The 21,331-nt window shown below is 37.0% G+C and overlaps 1 protein-coding gene across 1 annotated transcript in view; it reads left to right on the forward strand.

Moving 5' to 3' along the window:
• Nucleotides 1-21,331, forward strand: part of GREB1 (growth regulating estrogen receptor binding 1) — an 85,122-nt gene that overhangs the window by 44,340 nt on the left and 19,451 nt on the right. Inside the window, exons 7-22 of the mRNA XM_053939374.1 lie at nucleotides 1,171-1,296; nucleotides 3,196-3,318; nucleotides 4,184-4,321; nucleotides 4,522-4,707; nucleotides 5,227-5,577; nucleotides 6,301-6,429; nucleotides 7,947-8,072; nucleotides 8,534-8,731; nucleotides 8,822-9,002; nucleotides 10,532-10,724; nucleotides 11,330-11,466; nucleotides 12,580-12,919; nucleotides 14,493-14,608; nucleotides 15,314-15,513; nucleotides 17,259-17,348; nucleotides 18,725-19,299. Coding sequence (XP_053795349.1) covers nucleotides 1,171-1,296; nucleotides 3,196-3,318; nucleotides 4,184-4,321; nucleotides 4,522-4,707; nucleotides 5,227-5,577; nucleotides 6,301-6,429; nucleotides 7,947-8,072; nucleotides 8,534-8,731; nucleotides 8,822-9,002; nucleotides 10,532-10,724; nucleotides 11,330-11,466; nucleotides 12,580-12,919; nucleotides 14,493-14,608; nucleotides 15,314-15,513; nucleotides 17,259-17,348; nucleotides 18,725-19,299 — 3,209 coding nt within the window. The remainder of the gene's footprint in view (nucleotides 1-1,170; nucleotides 1,297-3,195; nucleotides 3,319-4,183; nucleotides 4,322-4,521; nucleotides 4,708-5,226; nucleotides 5,578-6,300; nucleotides 6,430-7,946; nucleotides 8,073-8,533; nucleotides 8,732-8,821; nucleotides 9,003-10,531; nucleotides 10,725-11,329; nucleotides 11,467-12,579; nucleotides 12,920-14,492; nucleotides 14,609-15,313; nucleotides 15,514-17,258; nucleotides 17,349-18,724; nucleotides 19,300-21,331) is intronic.

Here is a 21,331-nt window from a genome sequence, read left to right on the forward strand (position 1 = left end):
CCTAATAAAGCAAGTTGAATAGAATTAGATATCTATTACAAACAAAGAAAGCAATTTTACTTTGAAGGCTTCTTGCTGTCTATTTTCTTACACCAGGTTTATGTATAAAAGGTTAGCAAATAGTAAATAGTGTTCTGCAGCTTGCTCACAGTTGAACCAAACCAAAATGTTTTAAAAAGCCCTTATTTCTGAAGTGTTTTTCCAGTTGTCACTTGTCTGGTTACAGATGACAACTGTTACAGGATCCAATGTAATTTTAGCTTCTTTTGTCTGATCCAGTCTATTTTTTGCTATGACCAGAATCCTTTTCAAAACAGACATTATATGGGCATCGGCTTAAAAGCTTGTGAATTTTTTCGTCTGCTGAGAAAAGTGACTTTAATATTAAAAAACAAACTAATGATCAGTATCTGTAGCTTTCTTTGTATGAAAAATTCTTTTTGCAACCTTTGCTTTTCCATTAACTAGACATAAATGAAAGGTGATAGATGACAGAAGCAAGAGTGATCTCTCTGAGCTTCTTCATAATGAAAACAGCTCTTCAGTGTCTTGTGATTATTACAGGTTTTTCCTGGGTTTTTACACAGGGGAGCTGAAGCACATCTGTGGTGGTTATATTCTATATATTTTCTGTGTGAGATAGAAGCCTGTTAAATAGTTGTGGTCTGGAATACTGGTGCCCTTCCAGAACAAATCATCAGTCACTTTATGATAACAGATTGCCTTTTTTTTTTTTTTTTTTTTTCTCAGATGTTACAAAAAAGCTACATTGGTTACAAAAATATTAGGCTTGAGAACACCTCCTTTTTTTTTTTTTTATGCAGCATAGTTCAAAAAATCTTAGAGAAAGATTGGGATGGAGGCTTAGTAAATTTTAAACATATCTCTTTTGCCTGGTTCTTGAGTAAACTTTATGTAAGAACCAGGGTCATGCAAAGAAGCTACAGCTTCTGACATATGCATTTAATTGAAGAATCAGATTTTGCCCAGGTACTTAATTGGGAGTAGGAGGTCAGAAGTGGAATGTTTCATTCAGCATTGTATTCACTCTTGAGCAGATCCCAATGGCTCTATTAAAGTAAATGATGAAATGATTGGTTTGTTTTATCAGCTGAGGATTTTGACCTAGAAATGTTTAATGTGAATATTTTGGGTTTTTTTTCTTGTCAGCTGCAGCCGTAGATCACACCCCTTCAACAGCTGCATTCAGCTCAGCAGTTTATAATGGCAAGGAATCACCTAAAAAACAGCTGATGAAAAATAACCTGTCTGCTCTGACAAGACCTTCAGTGTTAGGTATTTCTATGGATATGTTGTTTAATAACCCTAAACTCTATGTGTAAAAAAGAAGCATTGAACAAATTGTATCATGATTGTAATTTCCTGAATGAATAGAAATTACCATTCCCTTCCAAGTCCTTTCTGACCACAATACCATTTTCTGTATTAATTTCTAGGAAAAATAATTCTTTATATGTTTTCAGCCGCAGTTTTGTTACAGTTCATAATATTAACTGGATTTTTTTCCTCATATTTACAGTTCATTAATCTAATAGAGACATAGACCAGATTCTGAATCCATGTTCTTAAAGAATGTGTCGCTTTGCATCAATTTCACCAACAGATTTTGTCAAGAGAATTAAGAAATATTTATAAGTAATCACTCATAGGATGATTCCTATTGCAGTTCCTATTGAACTGTTGCAGTTCACCTTGGGATGGAAAGCTAGACTTTGGCAGCCAGCTCCAAATTCAATAAACTGTCCTCACTGTAGCATTATTATCATGATTTTTGTTAATTGTTTTCTGTCACAAACTGTGTCACTGGCTTGTTTAAGAAAGAAAATTAGTTTTTACTATGGCAAGAAACAAACTGTAGCTCTATTTCAGGGTAAGTCTTCCCAAGTTTCCCTGCTGGCATCACAGACAAATTCTCCTTCTCTGCCCATTCAGGCTCTTAATCTTTTTTTCATGAAGCAGCCCATTATTGCTAATTCATTTCAGAAGGATTAATTTCACATATCAACATATCTGCACGAAATAGCACAGCATTGTCAAATAAAAAAAATCCTGTTATTGCTCCAAGTATCTTGTGACTTTGTCCCAGCGCGGTGCCAGGAAACCAAGGGAAAGGATGAGCAGCACAAATGGCCAAAGGCTGCCCTCGCGTGGTAAAAGTGTAAGGGACAAAGTCACTGGAAATCTGTGTGTGAGGGTCTGCAAGAGTACAATCTTCTTCTAGATCTGAAGACCTCGGGTTAATCTTTAATTTTAATTAATTTTTCAAAATTAAACCCACACTTTTTATATGAAATTCTTATGTTGCCTCGCATTTTATGTGGGACTAACTATTCTGCCAAGAGAGGTAGCCTTGGCAGGGTAAAGCAGTGTTAGGCCTCAGTGTAGTCATGTCCAGAAACAGAAATAGCTCAATCCTGCAAGTTTCTGAGCAATTCCTAGAGGACCATTGACTCGCAATAATTGGAAATGTTAGTGGAAGCTCATCATTCTAGGAGTTTGCAGGAGTGCACAAGGAGACTCAAGAAAATTATGAAAGAAAATTAAAGAAATTAGTCATCAGGATCTCCTAGAGAAACTGTGAGAAAGTAGTTTTTACAGAAAAAAAAAAAAATGAAGCTATACATCGGTAGGAGGATGGTGTAGAAGTAGTTTGATAGGAGTTAATATGGAATAACATAAAACCAAAGGTGGAATCAGCAAGAAGTGGCAGAAATCCTGTAAATGGGGAAATTGTTGAAAAGAACTCAGATGCTTATTACTATTACTCTGAAACCTTTGGGAATATAATTTTTCAATAAATTACATGTAACACTGTATCATGTGTTCAGAAATAAAAGGAGCAAAATGCCCACAGTCTTGACTAAAAAATATTAATACTTTTAAGGATTCTTAGTATGTCTTTTACTGTCCTTATACTGTATTTTTCTTGGTAGAGGGAAAGCACTGGTGTAAGATAAGGAAAATCTGGATAATTAGGAGTTCTCTGCACCAGAAATTTCCAAGAAATTTAAGCAGGACACAACAAAGTAAAATAAAGCACAAGATTACTGTATTCATAGACTTGACCTTTTCTACTACCATACTCGTTGAATACATTCAGTCTATCAAAACATATTGAATTACCATGCATAAACCTGTATACATTTTATTCTAACATTTCTCTGAAACATTTAGGCACATTAACAAATTCAGGACCTCCAAAAAAGCGCCATAAAGGTTGGTCACCAGAATCTCCGTCATCCACTGAAACTTGGAACTTGCAGCTCAATCCACAGGCTTCAAACAGAATTAAAAATGGTAAGCTATACCCAAAGTAATGATTTTGTTTCATTATTTAGAAAATAATGGGGGGGAAGAGGCCTTATTTTAAAGACATATGCAGATTCATATGAGAGATTTCTCTGTGCTCACCTAGATGCTTTATTTCCATTGATTTGTTCTTTAGGCTCTGAGCCTAATTCTCCTTAGATTCCAGACACTGAGTCATTAACAAATCCCAGCAGATGCCTGGGTCCATTTTAGATACCAAAACACCTTTAGAATATTAAAATTAGTATAATAACTCAGGTCCATAATAGCAGTACCGTTCACTGTTTCAATTATTTTGTCATAATATTCTTGGTACTTGGATTTTATAGTCTAGATACAGACAAGAGTGGCATGCAGTGAAATAGACCCAGTTTCCCCAAAATGTTTTTTTTAATGTACTATTTTTTATCTTAAAATTGCCATAAAGAAGTTATGGCTGAGCAAACATTGAATCTTTTTTTTTCTTTCTTCTTATAGCAATAAAACCTGTTTAGAATGAGTAAAACTAAATATATCACACAGAACTCACAAATCATAACTGCACATGTAATCACAATTACACAGTATCACATAAGTCTCTCTATTTATGCATTCATACCTGGAACTGTTTATTTATAAACATTTCAAAATCTTTACATGCATATGTGATGTCCAATGTTGCAGTGAGATTAGTCCTCCAAGACACTTAGAATAATAGTGTGAGTTGTAGTAACAGATCATGAGCTGTTTGATGGAGCCACAAGAAGCAGTTAATACTGATAGCAAATGTGGGTGTGAGATGATGCTGAATAACTTCTCTCTGAGGAAATCATTACCAGACCTAACACCAGTAATAATATGTCTAAAATCTCAGATGGAGGAAGCCTGTCATCTTTACCACATTCTGCTTTGGTGGGACCAGCCTCCTCTCCAATGGTGGGCTCAGGAGAACCAGTCTCAGTTCCTGACAACTTGCTGAAAATCTGTAAAGCAAAACCAGTTATTTTTAAAGGTAAACCCCCCCAACCCCACAACAAGGCCTCTTTTTTTTTTTTTTTTTTTTTGCACATGATGTAAAGATATATCCCACTCCTAAACACTGCTAACACTATTCATACTATCCATTTTAAGATGCTGACTATTAAAACTGTTTAATGCACATATGAAAAGTGACAAAATAAATGTATGTACATAAATGTATGTATTTTGTAGGTCATGGAAACTTCCCATATCTCTGTGGGAACATTAATGATGTGATAGTGAGTCCTTTGTTGTACACCTGTTACAGAAATTCACAGTCTTTATCTAGAGCATACGAACAATACGGTGCATCCACAATACAGCCTATTTCTGAGGAAATGCAGCTGTTACTGACTGTCTACTACCTTGTTCAACTAGGTAAGGTTGTTCTACATCCAGATAGACTACATTGAATGTATTACATGCAGGCAAATGAGAAAGGGGAATATTAGGGCAGGACAGTACTAAATATGAGTCTTTGATAATGTGATATTAAACTATTTCATTCATGGTTATGGAACAAAATGAAGTAACTATGTCTTGAAGGCCAGACAGATTGAATTATAAACGTACAAAGTTTATTTTCTGCTATCATCTAGGACCTCAGCAATGAAAATTAAAGGAAAAGAGCCATAATTCACTGTTCTTGCAGACAGACAATCTGTGGTTCAGAAGTATGCTGAGACAGTCAGCACTCAACCTCTAAAATATTTCTAATTACTGGTACTCAGGTTCAAATTAGGGCAGCTTTATCTGAGTATCACAAAGGCATTTCATCTACTAAAGGTAACAGAGTCATGCATGCAGAAATCTGAAGCATGTCTAAAAAAAAAAAGCTTTTAAATCAACAGTTTTGTTTAATTATTTCATAATCTTTTCCTCTTATTTTTTTTTTAGCTGCAGACCAGGTCCCTTTGATTGAGGATTTGGAGCAAATATTCATGCGTTCCTGGCGGGAATCCCACCTGTCTGAAATCCGTCAGTACCAGCAGGCTGTTCCCCAGGCCTTCCCCCAGGTGCCCAGCCAGATCACCCCGGTGACTTCAGCCCAGCTGCCCTGGCTGGCAGGGCTGGCAGCCAGCTCCTGTAATGACAGTGTCCACATCATTGAGTGTAGCTACTCCCTGGCAGAAGGGCTTTCAGAAATGTTTAAGCTACTCATTGAAGGAAAATTAATGAAGACAAACTATGTGGTGATCATATGTGCCAGTAGAAACCGAGCCATTGACTCCTGCATTGTGATAACAGGTAATATCCCAAGGATGTATCTCTTTGCAGACCAGAGTAATTCACTGCTGTGAGGGGTTTGGTTGGAGTTCCAGTAAGTTGCTTCACAAAGCAGAGCTTTGGCCAACCAGTAATGGGGTTTGATGAATCCAAGCTGACACCACACAGTTGGGTCTCTCCCCAGCAAACCACGTTGTGCCTGCGTTGCCCATTTTCTCACCAAAACATCTCAGCCAAAAGGCTACAAACAAGAAATAGTGAGTTACAGCACACACAGTGCATAAAGCTCTCCTGCTCTGTGTAACTGGGATTTACTGCAGAGAACCTTTCCTTAGCTTCTAAAAGATAGTCTTTCAATGTCATTAATTTAACAACCTGCTCACAATTAAATAAATTATCTGAAAGGCCATTAAAAGATTCATTGTGATTATAAGATAATTGGCAATTCCTTTCAATATTATATTGTCTTTTTATATGCTGTATCAACAAATACTTTCCAAACTGGGAATGAAATACAAAGAATTGTAAAACATGAATCTATTTTACATGTGTCTGGTGCATGTATATGTTGGAGGCATAAAAGAATCATCTCTGCCATTTTTGTGTGTGTGAAATTCATTTAGTTGTAGAGTATTCTTACTATGACTTAGAACATTCTTAACTTTTGTTTAAAGTGTTTTCAAAATTCCTTTAATTCCCTTTTTTTTTTTTTTTTTTTTTTTTTTTTTTTTTTTTTTCTTTTAGGAAAGTATCAGGCAAGAGTTCTGTCTGAGAGCATGCTCAGTCCTTCAGACTACCAAAAAGAAGTTAACTATCAGCTGGTCACAGGGAAGGTGGAAACTCTGGGGTCTTTCTTTAGCACACTCTGCCCAGGTACCTAATAAATTGTAAAGAGGCATGTCTCCAAATCCCTGAAACTTTTAAGTCTGAGAAAACATCTGTGCTCATTTCCTTACCAGAAGCAAGACACTATTAGAAATACATGAGAAATGCCGGACACAGTTGTCAAAGTACAGTTGAATTGAAATTGCTCTTAAAAGCCTCAGTTTCTAAAGTCCATTGGTTTCATAAAAATAGGCCAGCAAACAGCTGAGCATATTATTCTTAGCTATGCAAATCCATCCATGTATGTCCATATGCATATGAATGTATAAATTGTTTTGCTCTAAGCATTTACAACAGAACAGATCAGAGCTATTTTATGAAAGGTGGGATTTGCCCCTTCAACTTACCATACTTTGAACTTGATTGTGATGCCTGGGACAGAGAGGAAAATTGCAGAGAGACTGGATCATTTTTTAAGTGAGTGTACTGAGAATTACAACAGGCAGGATTATTTGGGGATGGATCAAGCTGTGTGGAGAGTTAAACCATATCTCACAACTAGGGCAAATGCAGCATATTTGACAGGATTAATGGGATGTCACAGTCTTCTTTGCCATTCAAATCATGTTGGTAAATAGATCACAGAACCTTTCTGAATGTGTCATGATATTTTGAGTGGTCACTTAAGGGAATCTCATTTTCCTTAAATCATCTTGTAGTTATGTATTGTTTATCTTAGTATCTTCAAAGTACGGTTCTCAAAATCAGAGAACCATAGAGTCACAGTGAAACATAGACTTCTCTGCTGTTGCTATTGTTTGAGCAGAACAAGTAAATGAGCATCCTAAAAATAGTTGCCACCTATATTCACTGGACTGCACTTCACAGGACAGGCCCTGCCTTTCTGAGCTCACTGCAGACATGCTCAAACATCTTTTCAGCTGCTGAGAAAATACTAATGCCTGGGTTAGGCATATTGTACTCTCTGCATAGCTTTCATCTGTAAGTAGGGCCCCTGCTGCATAGAAACAGGTATGTTTGAAGATATGCAATGTTTCAATAAAATGTACCTTGCTTGCTTCAGCATTGACTCATGTTTTTCTTTTGGCTGTATTAGAAAGTATTTTTCTTTTTGTTTTTAAAAAATCATAGAGTTTTAAAAATGTTTATCAGATTTTTCTCAACTGTTTTGTAATCCTTGTTAATGAACAGTATGGATCTATGGTCTGAACATAAACTAAGCCAGTTTCATGTCATTGTTGTTGCTGGTTTGCGTCAAGGCCTTAAGGTTAGTTTTCTACCACATTCCATAAATGTCCTTCCTAGCTGATCTGCAGAGATGGTTTGCCATTCTCTGGTCTGGTTTTCATTTTACTAGTGATACTCTGTAAAAAGAGATGCAATAGAAAATAACAAGAGGGTTCCTGTTTAAAACAGCCAATAAACCAAGGGCAGGATAGCTAGCAAATATATATAAAGTTTTTAAGATCTACAAGACAAAATCAATGTGAAATGCAGCTCTTATTAAGATGGATGTTTATTCCAGTGTCCCTTCCATTTGACAGAGGGTGACATTGATCTTTTGCTGGAAAAATTTTATCAAGAAAACCAAGCACACATCTCTTCATCACTTTCTGCTTCAGTGAATAAACCAACAGCAGTGAATGGAGCTGGAACAGCTGTGTGTACAAGTAAGTAAGGAGGATGTTCTAAAGAGGTAATAGAGTAGGGCACTGGACACCAAGTTTTGGGGGCACATTTAGATCCCTCTGGTCAGAGCCCAGAAGGCAAAGGTCTTGAGGCAAACAGCAACTCATGTCTTGGAGTATTCAGATTTACACTGATGGATGTTCTGCTTCATTCCATTGGGTATTAGAGTATTTGAAGCTGTAAGTTATATTTCTGTGGTAGAAGAATGCTATTGTTCAAATTCCCTTTCAGGTCTCACTTTCAGGTCTTCCACTTACAGGACCAGTAAGTCCAAATGCAGAAAGATTTCTTTGCCTATTCTATATGGATTTTCATAAATGAACTCCTGTAAAGAAGCAAAATACCTTAAAGAGTAGATCAGTCATTCTTTGCCAGACTCTTAACATTTTACATTAGATTAGACTTTGGGCATATATCTAAACAGAATTTTGCCTTTTTCCAGGTTATGAGATTGAACGACATCAAATTCGTCCATTCCAGCTAGCAGTGGCTCAGAAATTGCTGTCTCATATTTGCTCAATTGCTGACTCCAGCACTCAAAATCTTGATTTGGGTTCCTTCGAGAAAATTGATTTCTTGATTTGTGTTCCACCCTCCGAAGTGACTTATCAACAGACTTTGTTTCATCTCTGGCACTCAGGTGCTCATTAGTTAGCTTTATTTTAGATTTACACAACATTCTTAGACGTATTCATATACAGAAATACTGACACTTGTTCTGTTCTTTTAGGTATATTATTAGAACTTGGATTAGAAAAGGAACATCTTACAAAGCAGAGAGTGGAACAGTATGTTATGAAACTAGATGCAGAAGCCCAAATTAAATTCCAAATATTTTTACAAAACTCTGTGCAGAATCCACACACACTGTTTGTCCTAATCCATGATCATGCACACTGGGATCTAATGAGGTAAGAAAACTGTAACTTGTTTTTAGAGAAATAATTATTACCTGTATTTTGTCTCAAGATTAGTTTTCAGATTTATCCCTTCATCTTTGTTTGCATCTTTCTGCTAACTCTGTCTCCCTGTGCATTGAATAAATGTATTTTAAGGTTCTTCATGATTTATTCTTACTGTGCTTATTATATTATGCCTCAGTGGAACATTACAACTTTTTTTTCTCTCCATTCTTACCTACTTTCAGCCACAGCTATTGTTTTTTTGGCTGTTTGTCCTTTGTTCAGGGGAGAGCTTCCTATGAAAGTATACAGAGCTCCTCATCCTCTTTTATTGTCCTCTGGGCTGTAAAATTTGCAAAACCCCAACCCAGTGAATAGACAACTAGTGAGCCAACACTGCTGCCTATTTTTTTAACTGATTGGAAATTTTCCAGTTCTTTTCTATCCAAAATCACTGATTTGTAAAAATTGAAAGCATTTGTGGATTCATAGTGATGCCAGGTAGAGTTCTGAGGGAAAGAGAGAAGTTTCTGTCCAGTGTTCCCCATCAGCTCACTCATGTAACTCATTGCTTCCCTCACAGAGCTCTGTTTCCATAGATTCTCAACCACCTGCCTGCTGACAAGTGGGGCTGCTTTTGCTGTCTGCTTCTGAGGCTCTTGGGAAGGTTGGAAAACATTCTGAATTCCAGAAACACCAACATATTCCAACTTTGGGATCATGGTAGTGTTTCTGAAACCAAAGACTGGAATCTTGCTTATGAATGAAGTGAGGCCTTGTCTTTTACACTGGTTAACAATGATGACCTTTAATGAAACTGCATCTGAGGGTTTCCTGTTCAGTTCCTCTGTCTTAGGAACTTACATGGACTTTTACAGGTGTCCTAGCCTTTGAGGCATTTATTCATATAACATCCTTGAGTGGTAGGGAAGTACCTATGTTGCTGCTTAACTCTGTCTTATATCTAATAAAGATACATAGTCAGGTAAATGCCAAAAATTAAATAGCATGAATTTGGACTGAAATTTTGCACAGGAGCGAGGAATTGACTGTCGGTATCTTGTGATACTGTGAGTTGCTCTAAGAATAACTTAGAGCAAACTTAGAGCAAAAATATTCTTTTCTTTTTCTCTCTTTTGCTATCATACTGACTTACCATCTGTATTTTTCTATCTTGATTTTTGTAGGTTAGAATTATCCTTTGTTAAGGGCAGCACTAACAATCTGACCAAAGTTACTACAGGACTATGTATCTCTTGGTAACTTCTACATTAGCTTCCTTTCCTACTTCATCTCTCATATTCTGGTAACTGCAAGGGATTTTGGTAATTTGCTTGTTAGAGAGCTTATCAGACTCAAAGAAATTTTTACTTGCAGTGAAATAATTTGCATTTTCTTCTGTGCAACAATTTCAGGGTAAAAGAAGAGTCCTAAATTCCTTTAACTTTGATTTCACATCCAGCCTTAAGCTATTCCACCGACACAAATATTCACTTTTGATGATCACTTTGGAGAGTTTTGGGTTTCTTTTTTTGCAGTGCTATGCATAGCCTTTATCCTCAAACAGAGCTGTCGACAGGACTTGTTGATAGACTGTTGAACTGCAGGGAGGTGAAAGAGGCACCAAATATTGTGACCCTCCATGTGACTTCCTTCCCCTATGCGCTGCAGACACAGCATACTCATATCAGCCCTTACAATGAGATCCACTGGCCTTCTTCATACAGCAATGTAAGATGGATGCTTTGAGGTGATTTTCTGAGCTTTTCATAAGTTATTTTCCATTTATGTACTTGATAAAACAGTGAAGCCCCATGATTTTTGTAAGCAAGAGTGAAGTTTGAATGATATCTTGTTCAGTCTGTGGCAAGTTCATTTTTTCTTTTCTTACCCTTTCTATCTTTCTTTTTTATTATTCATTTTATATCTTCCATAAACCTTAGTAGTTCTGCTAAAACTTTTTGAGCTACATAAATGGAAATAATTTTCAGTTCTGTCTCCAGTGCATTACTGCATAAATATATGTACTGTATAAATATATGTATAAATACATGGATTTTCTTCATATATGTGCATGTTTATTCCATATAGCTGATATGGCTGGTATGTGTATGGATATGCGGGGAGAGAGAAAGAAATGGGGAAAAATTGGGTCAAATTTTCATTCTCTCGAAATAACTAATTCTGTTTCTTTCTCTTGTTCTAATATGTCTGAGTAGATGTATGTTTATTAGAGAATGTGATTGTAAGTATATCAAGATACCAATGGTTAATCACTCACAAATTAATTATTGATAGACTTTATCCTTATATTTTTATTGCTTCATTTGCTTTAGGGTGTAGATTTATACCATGAAAACAAGAAATACTTTGGACTGTCAGAATTCATTGAGTCCACCCTCTCTGGACATAGTATTCCACTGCTTCGGTATGACAGCTCTTTTGAAGCAATGGTCATGGCTTTGGGAAAGAGGTATGGGGCCCTCCTTTGTTTAACCTGGGAAACTTAGGAAGTCCTTTTTAGGGCCTTGAGTTACTAGCTAGAAGACCATATTTATTTATTTATTTATTTTACTTCTCACTGTCTTACACATCATTTACATGTGCAAGGCATTTCAGCTGTTCTTATTTTCTCCTATGTATTTAGTATATACTGGGCCTGCAGTGTCATCAGTCAAGGCTGTCTCTTACTATGGGCATGCACACTGCTTAGCCCAATTTACGGTGTGTTCTTGTTGTGTCCTGTAATTACCTTTATATTATAATAATCTAACATTTTATCATCATGTAATTTTAAATGTGTTATTACTTTTGTCCAATATTATCGCTTCTGACTCTAGCTGATTTTACTTTTGAGTATACTGCCCTTGGAATACAAAGAGAAGTTAGATATAGCACTGTGGTAGGTACACATAAATCAGAAATAAAAACTTCAGAGCAAGCCATAGTCATTTTCTGTGCAAGCCATAGTAAGCACTCTTTTTACCGTGCACCTGGGTTTCATTTCTGTGAAAATCAGAACACAGAAGCTATTGGATATCCATGGATCACCTTTCCATAAATTGGGGATTGAGACAGGGTGTAGCTGGCCTTGGGAAGTTGGAGTGCTCATTGGTTGCTGCCTACATATTCAGTCCTCTTGAGCACAAGAGTAAGTTGGTTCAGGCTTCAGTAAGAAAACAAGAGAAACACCCAATCTCTCTCTGCCCCTTAAGAATGGCACACAATGAAGAATACTATTGTTATTGATTAGAGAATATAATTTTGATTGATGCTATTACTGAGTGCCTCAGCTAATATTCTGTGATAAATTTTGTAACAGCAGTAAGGTATGGATAAACTAAAGTGATGTAACCTTACTAGACTACTTGCTTAGTAAATCTTTATGAAGAGAAATGAAGAGACATCAGTTCTGATTGTTAAATGATGCCTTGCAAATACTGTACAACTGCAACTGATGAGATTTTGTTGTATAATAGATATGAAGGATTCATTACAGGAGAAAATCCTGAGTTTACTATATTTTGTAAAAAAATAGCTTTTTCACATTACCCTTTAATACTTTTTAATTCACAATTTATTCCAGGTTCCCCAGATTACACAGTGCAGTGATAAGGACTTTTGTCCTCATCCAACACTATTCTGCAGCTATGATGGCAGTGTGTGGTCTTTCTCAGATGAAGAATTACACCTCAGTTGAAACTCTGGAAATCACCCAAAATCTAATAAACTCTTCAAGACAATGTCCCAGTGGCCACGGCCTCATGGTAGTGTTGAGAATTCCATGTATCCCTCTGGCTGCAGTGGCATATGAACGTCTGTATAATGTAAGGGAAAGACTCGCCCTTGAAGATAACTTTGAAATAATCTTGGGAAATCCGAATTCCGGAATCACAATCGGGAAGCACTTTGTGGAACAACTAAAGGTAAATTGCAGAATGGCACGTGCTGGGAAGCTTCCTTAGATACATAGGTGGGGAGACTTTACTGGTGACAGTTATAGTCATGAGCTGAAGTGTGGAGTCTTAAAGTAAAAACAAAAACTGCCATGAGCAGCATGACTTTTACCTTTTACACATACTGCCTGTGACACCTTTCCTGTCCTGCCTGTGGTTAATGCTCAGTGAAGTATTAACTAATACAATTAGCACTTGACTTCCAGTAGCAACCCTCAGAAAGAGTTGAAATGCTTTTATCTAAAGGGACTATGAGAAATACATTAAAAAGCCAAATAAAATGTTCTTTTTTTGCTGAATTTTCTCACAAAAACATCACAGTGCAAAAAGATTTTAAATAGCGACTACTTGATAGTTAAATTATTCTCGTCACCAGCAGGGGACAGGAAGACTGATTTGCTTGATCAGTGATGGTAGTTCTGGATCCTAGAGCACCCTGGTGTTCACAATTTGGGATTTTATGCTTTCTGAATAATGTTTTGGTTCATGGATTTATTTATATCCTTTAAGTCCTGAATCATGGGTCATCTGTTTAAAAAAAAAACCTCTTTTGCTCTTCATAAAATGACCATCTTCTGATCGCCAAAGCAAAAATGTATTTCCATTCTAGAATGTTGATATATATATATATATATGTTATACTGTTTACTGTTTGATCCAATACATGTTAGATGAAGTAATTTGAGATTCCGAGCCTAATGCTGATCTCATTCTGCTAATAATTAGGCATCACTTACTCTGAAAAATCAGTATTAGTTCTAAGTCACATCCTGACTATGTTCTCTGACATGTATAGAGGGGAACATGAACAGATGTGAGTGGCCGAGTTGTTGTACTGTTGATCATACCATAGATACTCCTTATCTGTAGATCAGTCTTACAGCAGAAAGCACTGACTGGTGAGTAAAGCAATATAGCCTGAGGCTGAACAGCCATACAATATATGGACTTGTCAGATTTCTCATAAAGTTACCAGGAAAACCAATAGCTTTAGGGGAGAGTGGGAGAGTCCAGAGGGTTGTAAATAGGGACAGTGGTGTGTGTTGAACACTTACAAGTTTGTCCTGTTCCTCTAAGGTGAAAAAGTCTCATTTTGAGCTTATTTTCTTCCTTGGACTCAGACATCCATATATTATCTGCTTCAGGAAGCATCAGTATGCTCTTCTCTCCCCCAAAACTCCTGCTCAGCTTTACTCTCCATTGTGCCATATTTGCCATATGCCCTGGTCTCAGTGCTATCTATACAGCTTGGAAGCTGGGAGGATTTTCAGGCTGGAACATACTGTCCCAATGTCCTCAGACTAAGAGCAGGCAGATTGCTGCCTATAATGCTCTAGAAACTGTGAGAGCTATCTGTTTTGAATTTGGCTCTGCTGTGTGGCTTCCCTTCCACTGTACAAGTGGATTATTATAATGGATGATAATGTATGTCTTTCTGTCTTTTTATTTGATATAGATATATCTCAAATATATTTATATATATAAATAAATAAACTATTACATAGTTATAGTTAAGTCCAACAGGTTTCTCTACCTTGTACAGATCTGGCAAAAAATTGAGGATGTAGATTGGAGGCCACAGACCTATTTGGATTTGGAAGGCTTGCCTTGCATATTGATATTTAGTGGGATGGATCCACAAGGGGAGTCTTTGCCACGGTAAGAAGATTCACTCTTTCCTCAGAGGCATTGTTATCCATTGCTTATCAAATAGCTAAAGATTAACTGTGTGATTATTTGTGTGAGAGGAGAACAGATTTCAGTGTCGAGGTGTTTCTTTGCCATTTTTGGGGCAGTTTTTATATCATAAACACAAACTCCATATTATTGATAATAAACTTCTGTTTATAGCAAGATGTAAATAGCTGAAAAAATATTATGAGAGTTATCCCAGTTTAGGGGAGAGAATGGGTATGTTATATGTTAAAAAAAAAAAAATATAGCTGCTTAGGCTTCTTAGGGTAGCTGAGAAATCTGCATGATGCTGGTATGTGTGCCCCAGGATGTGTGGAGTGCCTTCTGGAATGGCAGCTGGAAGCCAGACAGGATGCCCTGGGGCACTGTTCGCTTCTGTATATTCAACTGAATCCTATTCTGTGTGTGTTAGGTTTAGAATCCAAATGATGATTCTGTTTCTTATGAAGATGCTAATGTTCAGTGCAGTAAATTAAGTTGTGTTAAGCAAAAGAAAAGTGTATGCACCACAGTGGTAAGCTTATTAAGCACAAAATACAAAACGAGTGTTCTGTCTCATCCCTCATGGAAGCTTATCATGAAAAAATTCCCTTTTGGCTGTGTTTCTCAAAGAGATAAGGCAGTAGATTACAGTGAGTTTTCATACTAGCTCTTCCTGTTTCTCTCCAGATCACTGAGATACTGTGACCTACGTTTAATAAATTCATCTTCTTTGGTACGGACAAGCCTGGAGCAAGAACTTGGTTTGGCAGCATACTTTGTGAGCTCAGAAATTCACACAGAGAAAGCAGTTGTGAATGATGTGTTAGAAAGTGACCCAGAGAAACTAAGCAGTACTGACAATGAAGATGAAGAAATACCAACAGAAGGTATTTTTTACTACTAGTAATAAAATAAGCTGTAAAATGATTGAAAATAATTAGCAAAGGCAGAAATGTATGGGTGAGGTTTTCTCACTTTAGTCTTACTAAGTGAGCTCTGCTCCTTAGTTTTGTTTCATCTCATTGAACCTCTGTTTCCTCACCCTTCTGCTGCTGATGCATTTTAACTTCTTGCAGTTCTATCGCTGTATCTGTTATCTCTCTCTGTTTTCTGGCTCCCTCCTGTGTTCCTCCTTTGCCCTGTATGTTCTGACAGCCACAAAGTGGAGCTCGAGTAGGAACACCAGGTGACACTCACTGTTCAGAGGACCCTCTGCACTCCCCCGCAGGGAAGGGTGCGATTTGCTATCTGAGAAGCAGCAGCAGTGACTGCATCCCTACCCTCAGGGCAGTGGCAGCTCCAACTAAACTGTTCCAGGTGCTACCGAACCTATGCTTACAATGATGTCAGTGATAGATTCCTTTCAAGGAAACAGCTGAGTAGTCCCTAATTTGTAAGGTGTTAAATAGTATGAATAGAAAATACATCTCAACATAGAAACTTCCGAGTTCTCCTTGAAAATGCCCATGAATTCAAATTCATAGTGTAGAGTTGGTGAATTCATTTCTTAAGAAACCAATTGAGAACATACAAATGTTTAAGAACCAGTAGTAATTTACCCAAGAACAATTACTTTCTGGAGTTTTTTTTGAGTTATAATTGATGGACATTATCAGTTATTTATTAGTTCTTTACGCTTTTTTTTTTACTATCTATTGTGCCTGGAAAACAAAGGATTTTTATCCTTTAAGTATTTAAATCTCAAACAACTTGCCTTCATTTCCTTTTCTGTACTATGAGGAGGAAGAAAGCCAATTACTGTTCACCTAGGAAGTTCTTACTCACTGAAAATACGTGAAGAATAAGCCGAGCAAAAATACTTTCTTTAATCCAATATGGACTCTTCATAGATGAATGAAATACCTGAGGTCATACTCAGACTGTGTTCAATAGATGCCTGCTTCAGATGTGATGAGTACTCCTTGTGATGAGTAGCTCTGTCCATTTAGTCGAAGTATGTTGAGATTATACGTGATCTGAAGTAAATGGGCTCCAATGTTGTCTAAGGCTGCTCTCCTGGTCCATGAAGTGTGGTATGATCATCCAGAGTCCAATTCAGAACATGTGAGATAGGCTTACAGTCTAAGTTTGCTAATGGCAGTGCTTATGTCTCAGTTTATCACGTTAAAACTGTACAGAAACAAGCATTTTAACTCCTAACTCATTTGAGCTAGGAATCTCAAATGAATGGCCTTGATGTCCATCCACCTGAGGATTTTCATCACCAAAAGCTGAGATATAATCTGGCCATAAAGCTGTGTGGGGTAGGAGGTAATTTCATAACATACTGACAAAATAGAGCTTTCTCTGACACTGGATTAGTGGGGAATGTAAGACATGGGTTGGAAGAGAAACCATGGTTGAGAGAGGCCTAGGTATTACCAGCTCCTGGTTGCAGCACTGATTTTTGTGAAGCTATTGGAGTTCAGCATAGGTAAATTAGACCGTAGGCTGATCCAGTATTCTGTGGTGGGAAGAGATACTCTCCATACTGGAAACAGTGTAAGGATGAGGACAAACCCCACGCAAACCCTTTTGTACTTTGCCTTACTTTGACAATATATCTGTGACTTACAGGCTTACCTAAATTATATTTTATTTTTGTTTTCCCTTACTATAATTCATGAAGCAGGTTCTACTTCAGAAAAGAGAAGTCCTATGAAAAGAGAAAGATCACGTTCCCATGACTCTGCATCTTCATCTCTCTCTTCAAAAGCTTCCAGTAAGACCATAAGATCATCTCTGTTTATTTAAGTTTAGGACATAAAAGAGACCTTAGCTTTTTTGATAAATAATAAAAGGCATAAGTCGCTAAGGTTTTGATAAGACCTGTTTTAATGGGATCACTTAATATGACTAAAAAATATAGGGATTAGACTTCTGAAATATAGGAAAGAGGATCTTTCCTTGCTTGAAAAATTACCATGCCATGGGGTGTCCAAACTAGGTGCTTCCATGTGGGCTGCTCATGGCTCTATGCCCTCAGTTCATCTGTGATTAAAGAAATATTTTTATTTCTCTTTTTTTCTGTGCCCCTGGATACTGGTATTCTGAGGGATGCCATGGTGGTGCTCCTTGCAACCATTCACAGTGCTGGTGACACTTTTGTATTTGTTGCTAATGGCTATTACTGACTACTTTAGATTAATAGACAGGGCATAGCTTACTGTTTCTTGAAATCAGGAGAAACTACTGACTTTTGTTTGTTCAAAATGTGGGTTTTTTTTGAGAACCAGGATGGTTGTTTTCAACATGGTTTAATCTATGTTCAGCCTTAGGCAGATATTTCTAATACCTTGTATAGACTGATTCCACAAGCAGTTCTCTGTCTACTTTGAAGACTGTGAAATATTTGCATGCCCTCTTTCACTAAGCATTAAGGATGCTCAGAACCATTTAACATGTGTTAAACTTTCAAGAAATCTTAATAGTTAAAATACATAGGGCAAAAATATATAGAAAATCCACAATTATCTGTGGGGTGTATCTGCATTACATATTCCCAGCCAACGTTCATGAGTTCAGTATGTTTGTTCTCTGAGCTGACCCAAAGCTGTATGAATGCACGAATGCATTATGTAGCACCAGGGACTTGAGGGCCGCCAGGTTTTATTAGATCAGCTTAAATGCTGCAGTGACACAGACATGGGTGTCAGAGCAGAGCTGACTCAGAGGACTGCTTTTAGATGTCAGTCTGAGTAGACACTTCTGTAGTGTGGTGTGGTAATAGCCTGGCAATATTTATTTCCTTCAATTCATTTAAACAATAGTTTCAGAAATTTTGTATTTGTCTTGAGTGATTGAAGTATCCGGCGAGCATCTTAAACAAGGAGTGTAGGAGGGAAATAGAGGACAGAGCAGTCACTGACATCTTTCCTATGCACTTCAGGACTTTAAAAGCCACTTCCTGCATTGAAACAAATACTACAAACTAGTCCCATTTTGCACGAGGAAGGTCAAAGCAAGAAGAGGAGCAAGACTGCAATGTTTGCTGGACAACGTATCAAGAGGATTATTTGTTGTGTTTTGTTTAACTGTGGCATTGACTAGCGGAGATAGTTGCACTGTGTTAAAATACGAATTTTCTTTTAATTACAGCATTCTGCACTGAGTCATCTCCTCCCCAAGCCCTAGGTAACAGCACTGAAGAAACTACAAATAACTATGAAAGGCAGAAGCAGAAAGTAGACAAGGGGGCACAAACAACAATCAGCAAACACTTGCCACCAGTAACTGAACAGCTGGATATGAAACAAAACATAAAAAGTACCCAAGTCTCCATCACCTCATCATCCTCCCCACCTTTCTCCTCCTCTTCTTCCTCTTCCGCACCTACTCATAACTCCTTCATCCTACAGACATCTCAATGCTCCATGACCAAAGCATCAAAACAGCCTCCCATAGTTTTCCTGCCCAAACTGGTTTATGACATTGTTACTTCTACAGACAGCAGTGGACTTCCCAAATCCTCTTCCCTCTTGCCTTACCATTCTGTTATGTGGGCAAGTTCTTTTCGTCCTCTTATGAGCAAGATGATGACGTGCACAGAGCAGTCTCTGTACTACCGCCAATGGACGGTTCCCAAGCCAATCCATATGGACTACAACAACAGAAATGAGGGCAGAATGGACACCTTTCACCCAAGGAGGCTGCTGCTGAGTGGGCCACCACAGGTGTGTAAAAAGAGCGAGGTATTGTCATTGATTTATTTTGTTTATCATTATCTCAGAAAAAATATTTAGTTATTATTTTTCATACTTGAAAGGGTGGGTTTTTTTTGTGGAGAGTAAATGACTTATATTTTGTTTCCTAATCCCTTCTAATAAAAAACACCTTCCCTTCTTTACTGTTAGCCTGAGTTCCAATAAAGAGAAGCTGCAACAATATTCACTTTTCAGTCTCTCTCCATTAAAATTTTTTAAGGACAGTTTGCTCAAAAGATAGATTTCTTATGTAATTTATGTTTCTTAAAGTTGAATATGCATTTACATTTTAAATAAAGAGCAAAGATCTTAAAAAAGCCACTTTCTTATGTTCAATGTGAAAGCAGCTGGGAGTTTGTAATTAAATTATTTTATTTCCTTTGCATAGCAGACAGAAATAGAAGCCATTGTAAATAATACATGCAAGAAGGCCAGTTCAAAGTAGCAGAGCCATATTTAAAAGATGAGTAGCTGACCCAGGAGTTTTTTACATTTTTTTGAAAATATATATGGAAAATGATCTAGTTCTAAGAAGTTAATTCTCGTGTAAATTCTCTAGGAATGTTTAGCACTTATCTCTGAGCAAGGTAGCTCCTAGTTAAGTGCACATGTTACAGGCTAAAGGTAGTATTGTGCCTCATGTTTTACTGAAGGATGAAGCAACAAGATAGGAAGAGGCACTGTGTCTGCTGAGAGAAAATATATTTCCTGTGAACCTCAGAAGTCAAACAGGATAAATGCAAACCAAGACAAAGATGTTTCCAGTTATTGTAACATCAACCCAAAGAATTGATCCAAAGATAGTTACTGAATTAGCTTGCCACATGATCCACTCTTCTGTGCCCATCCATGGCAAAAAGCAACTGCATATTGCTATTTGTTAAGTTATTGTTTTCCATTGTATACCTAAATATATGGTGCAGAAGAGCAGAAGGAGCATAAATGAGCTCTTCACATTGGGAATTCCCATGGATGTTACTCTGATTCATAAAGGATTCCAGAAAATATTCTGATGATCAGTTTTTCACTGTCCATTCCTTTGATCTAAATAGTTTGTGTTTGCCAAATATTGAGGTATTATGTGATCAAGAAGCTGAATTTCATACCCAGCTGCAGCATAAAAATGAATACAATCTGGAGAGAGATTATTCATTTTCATCCCAAAAAAACCTCCAAAATGACAGTCTGTAACAAAATAACAGGCTGTAACAAAATGACAGGCTCTAACTTCTGTTAGAATTTTATATTGCATTCACACCAATCCCCATAAAAATACGATTCTGAGAGCCATCCTAAACATTCTGATTAGCCAATAAGAATTTTTTTCTTTGGTATTCACTTGCTTTTGAGTCCCAGATGTAAATTTTGGATCTCAGAAGAGTCATTCAGAGATTTCTGACAGCATCCTACACACGGTGAGAAGGTTTTGATGCTTCACACTCTTGATATTTGCAATTTAACTAACAAACACGAAGTTTGTTTATTTGTCAGCCCACTTTTCACTATCAAAAGTCTCTGTTTTTTTTCCAAGTATGGACTAGAACTACTGTTCACTCTCTGCACAGCTGTGAATTTCAGCCTCGGTAACAATTCTTTTACTTGAAACTCCATCTCTTTTTCAGCTGTCTTCACAATGCAGGTTATTTCCTAGTGTTGTATTGGGTCCTACAGTTGGATTGGTTCCTAAAGGATGCTTTTTATATGTTTATTCATTTTATATTCCTCAGTTCTTTCTGAAGAATATACCTGTTTCACACAGAACAAATTCATGCTCATCAAATCAGGAGTATCATATTTTCTTCCTAAATATAAAAATGTAGGGTTATATATTAATTTAATAAAATTTTACATTTATTATTCCATGGAAATATCTTAATTTATTTCTATCTTCATGGAAAAATCCAGCAATTTTTCTACCTTTACTATTTTAACTTCCCAAAGTACTTAAAACATCCATAAACCAAACAAACAGCTTTAAAAGTATTTGGGTTAATTTAAGGTA

This window comes from Vidua chalybeata, chromosome 3 (genome assembly GCF_026979565.1).
Source record: "Vidua chalybeata isolate OUT-0048 chromosome 3, bVidCha1 merged haplotype, whole genome shotgun sequence".
Classification (NCBI taxonomy): Eukaryota; Metazoa; Chordata; class Aves; order Passeriformes; family Viduidae; genus Vidua; species Vidua chalybeata.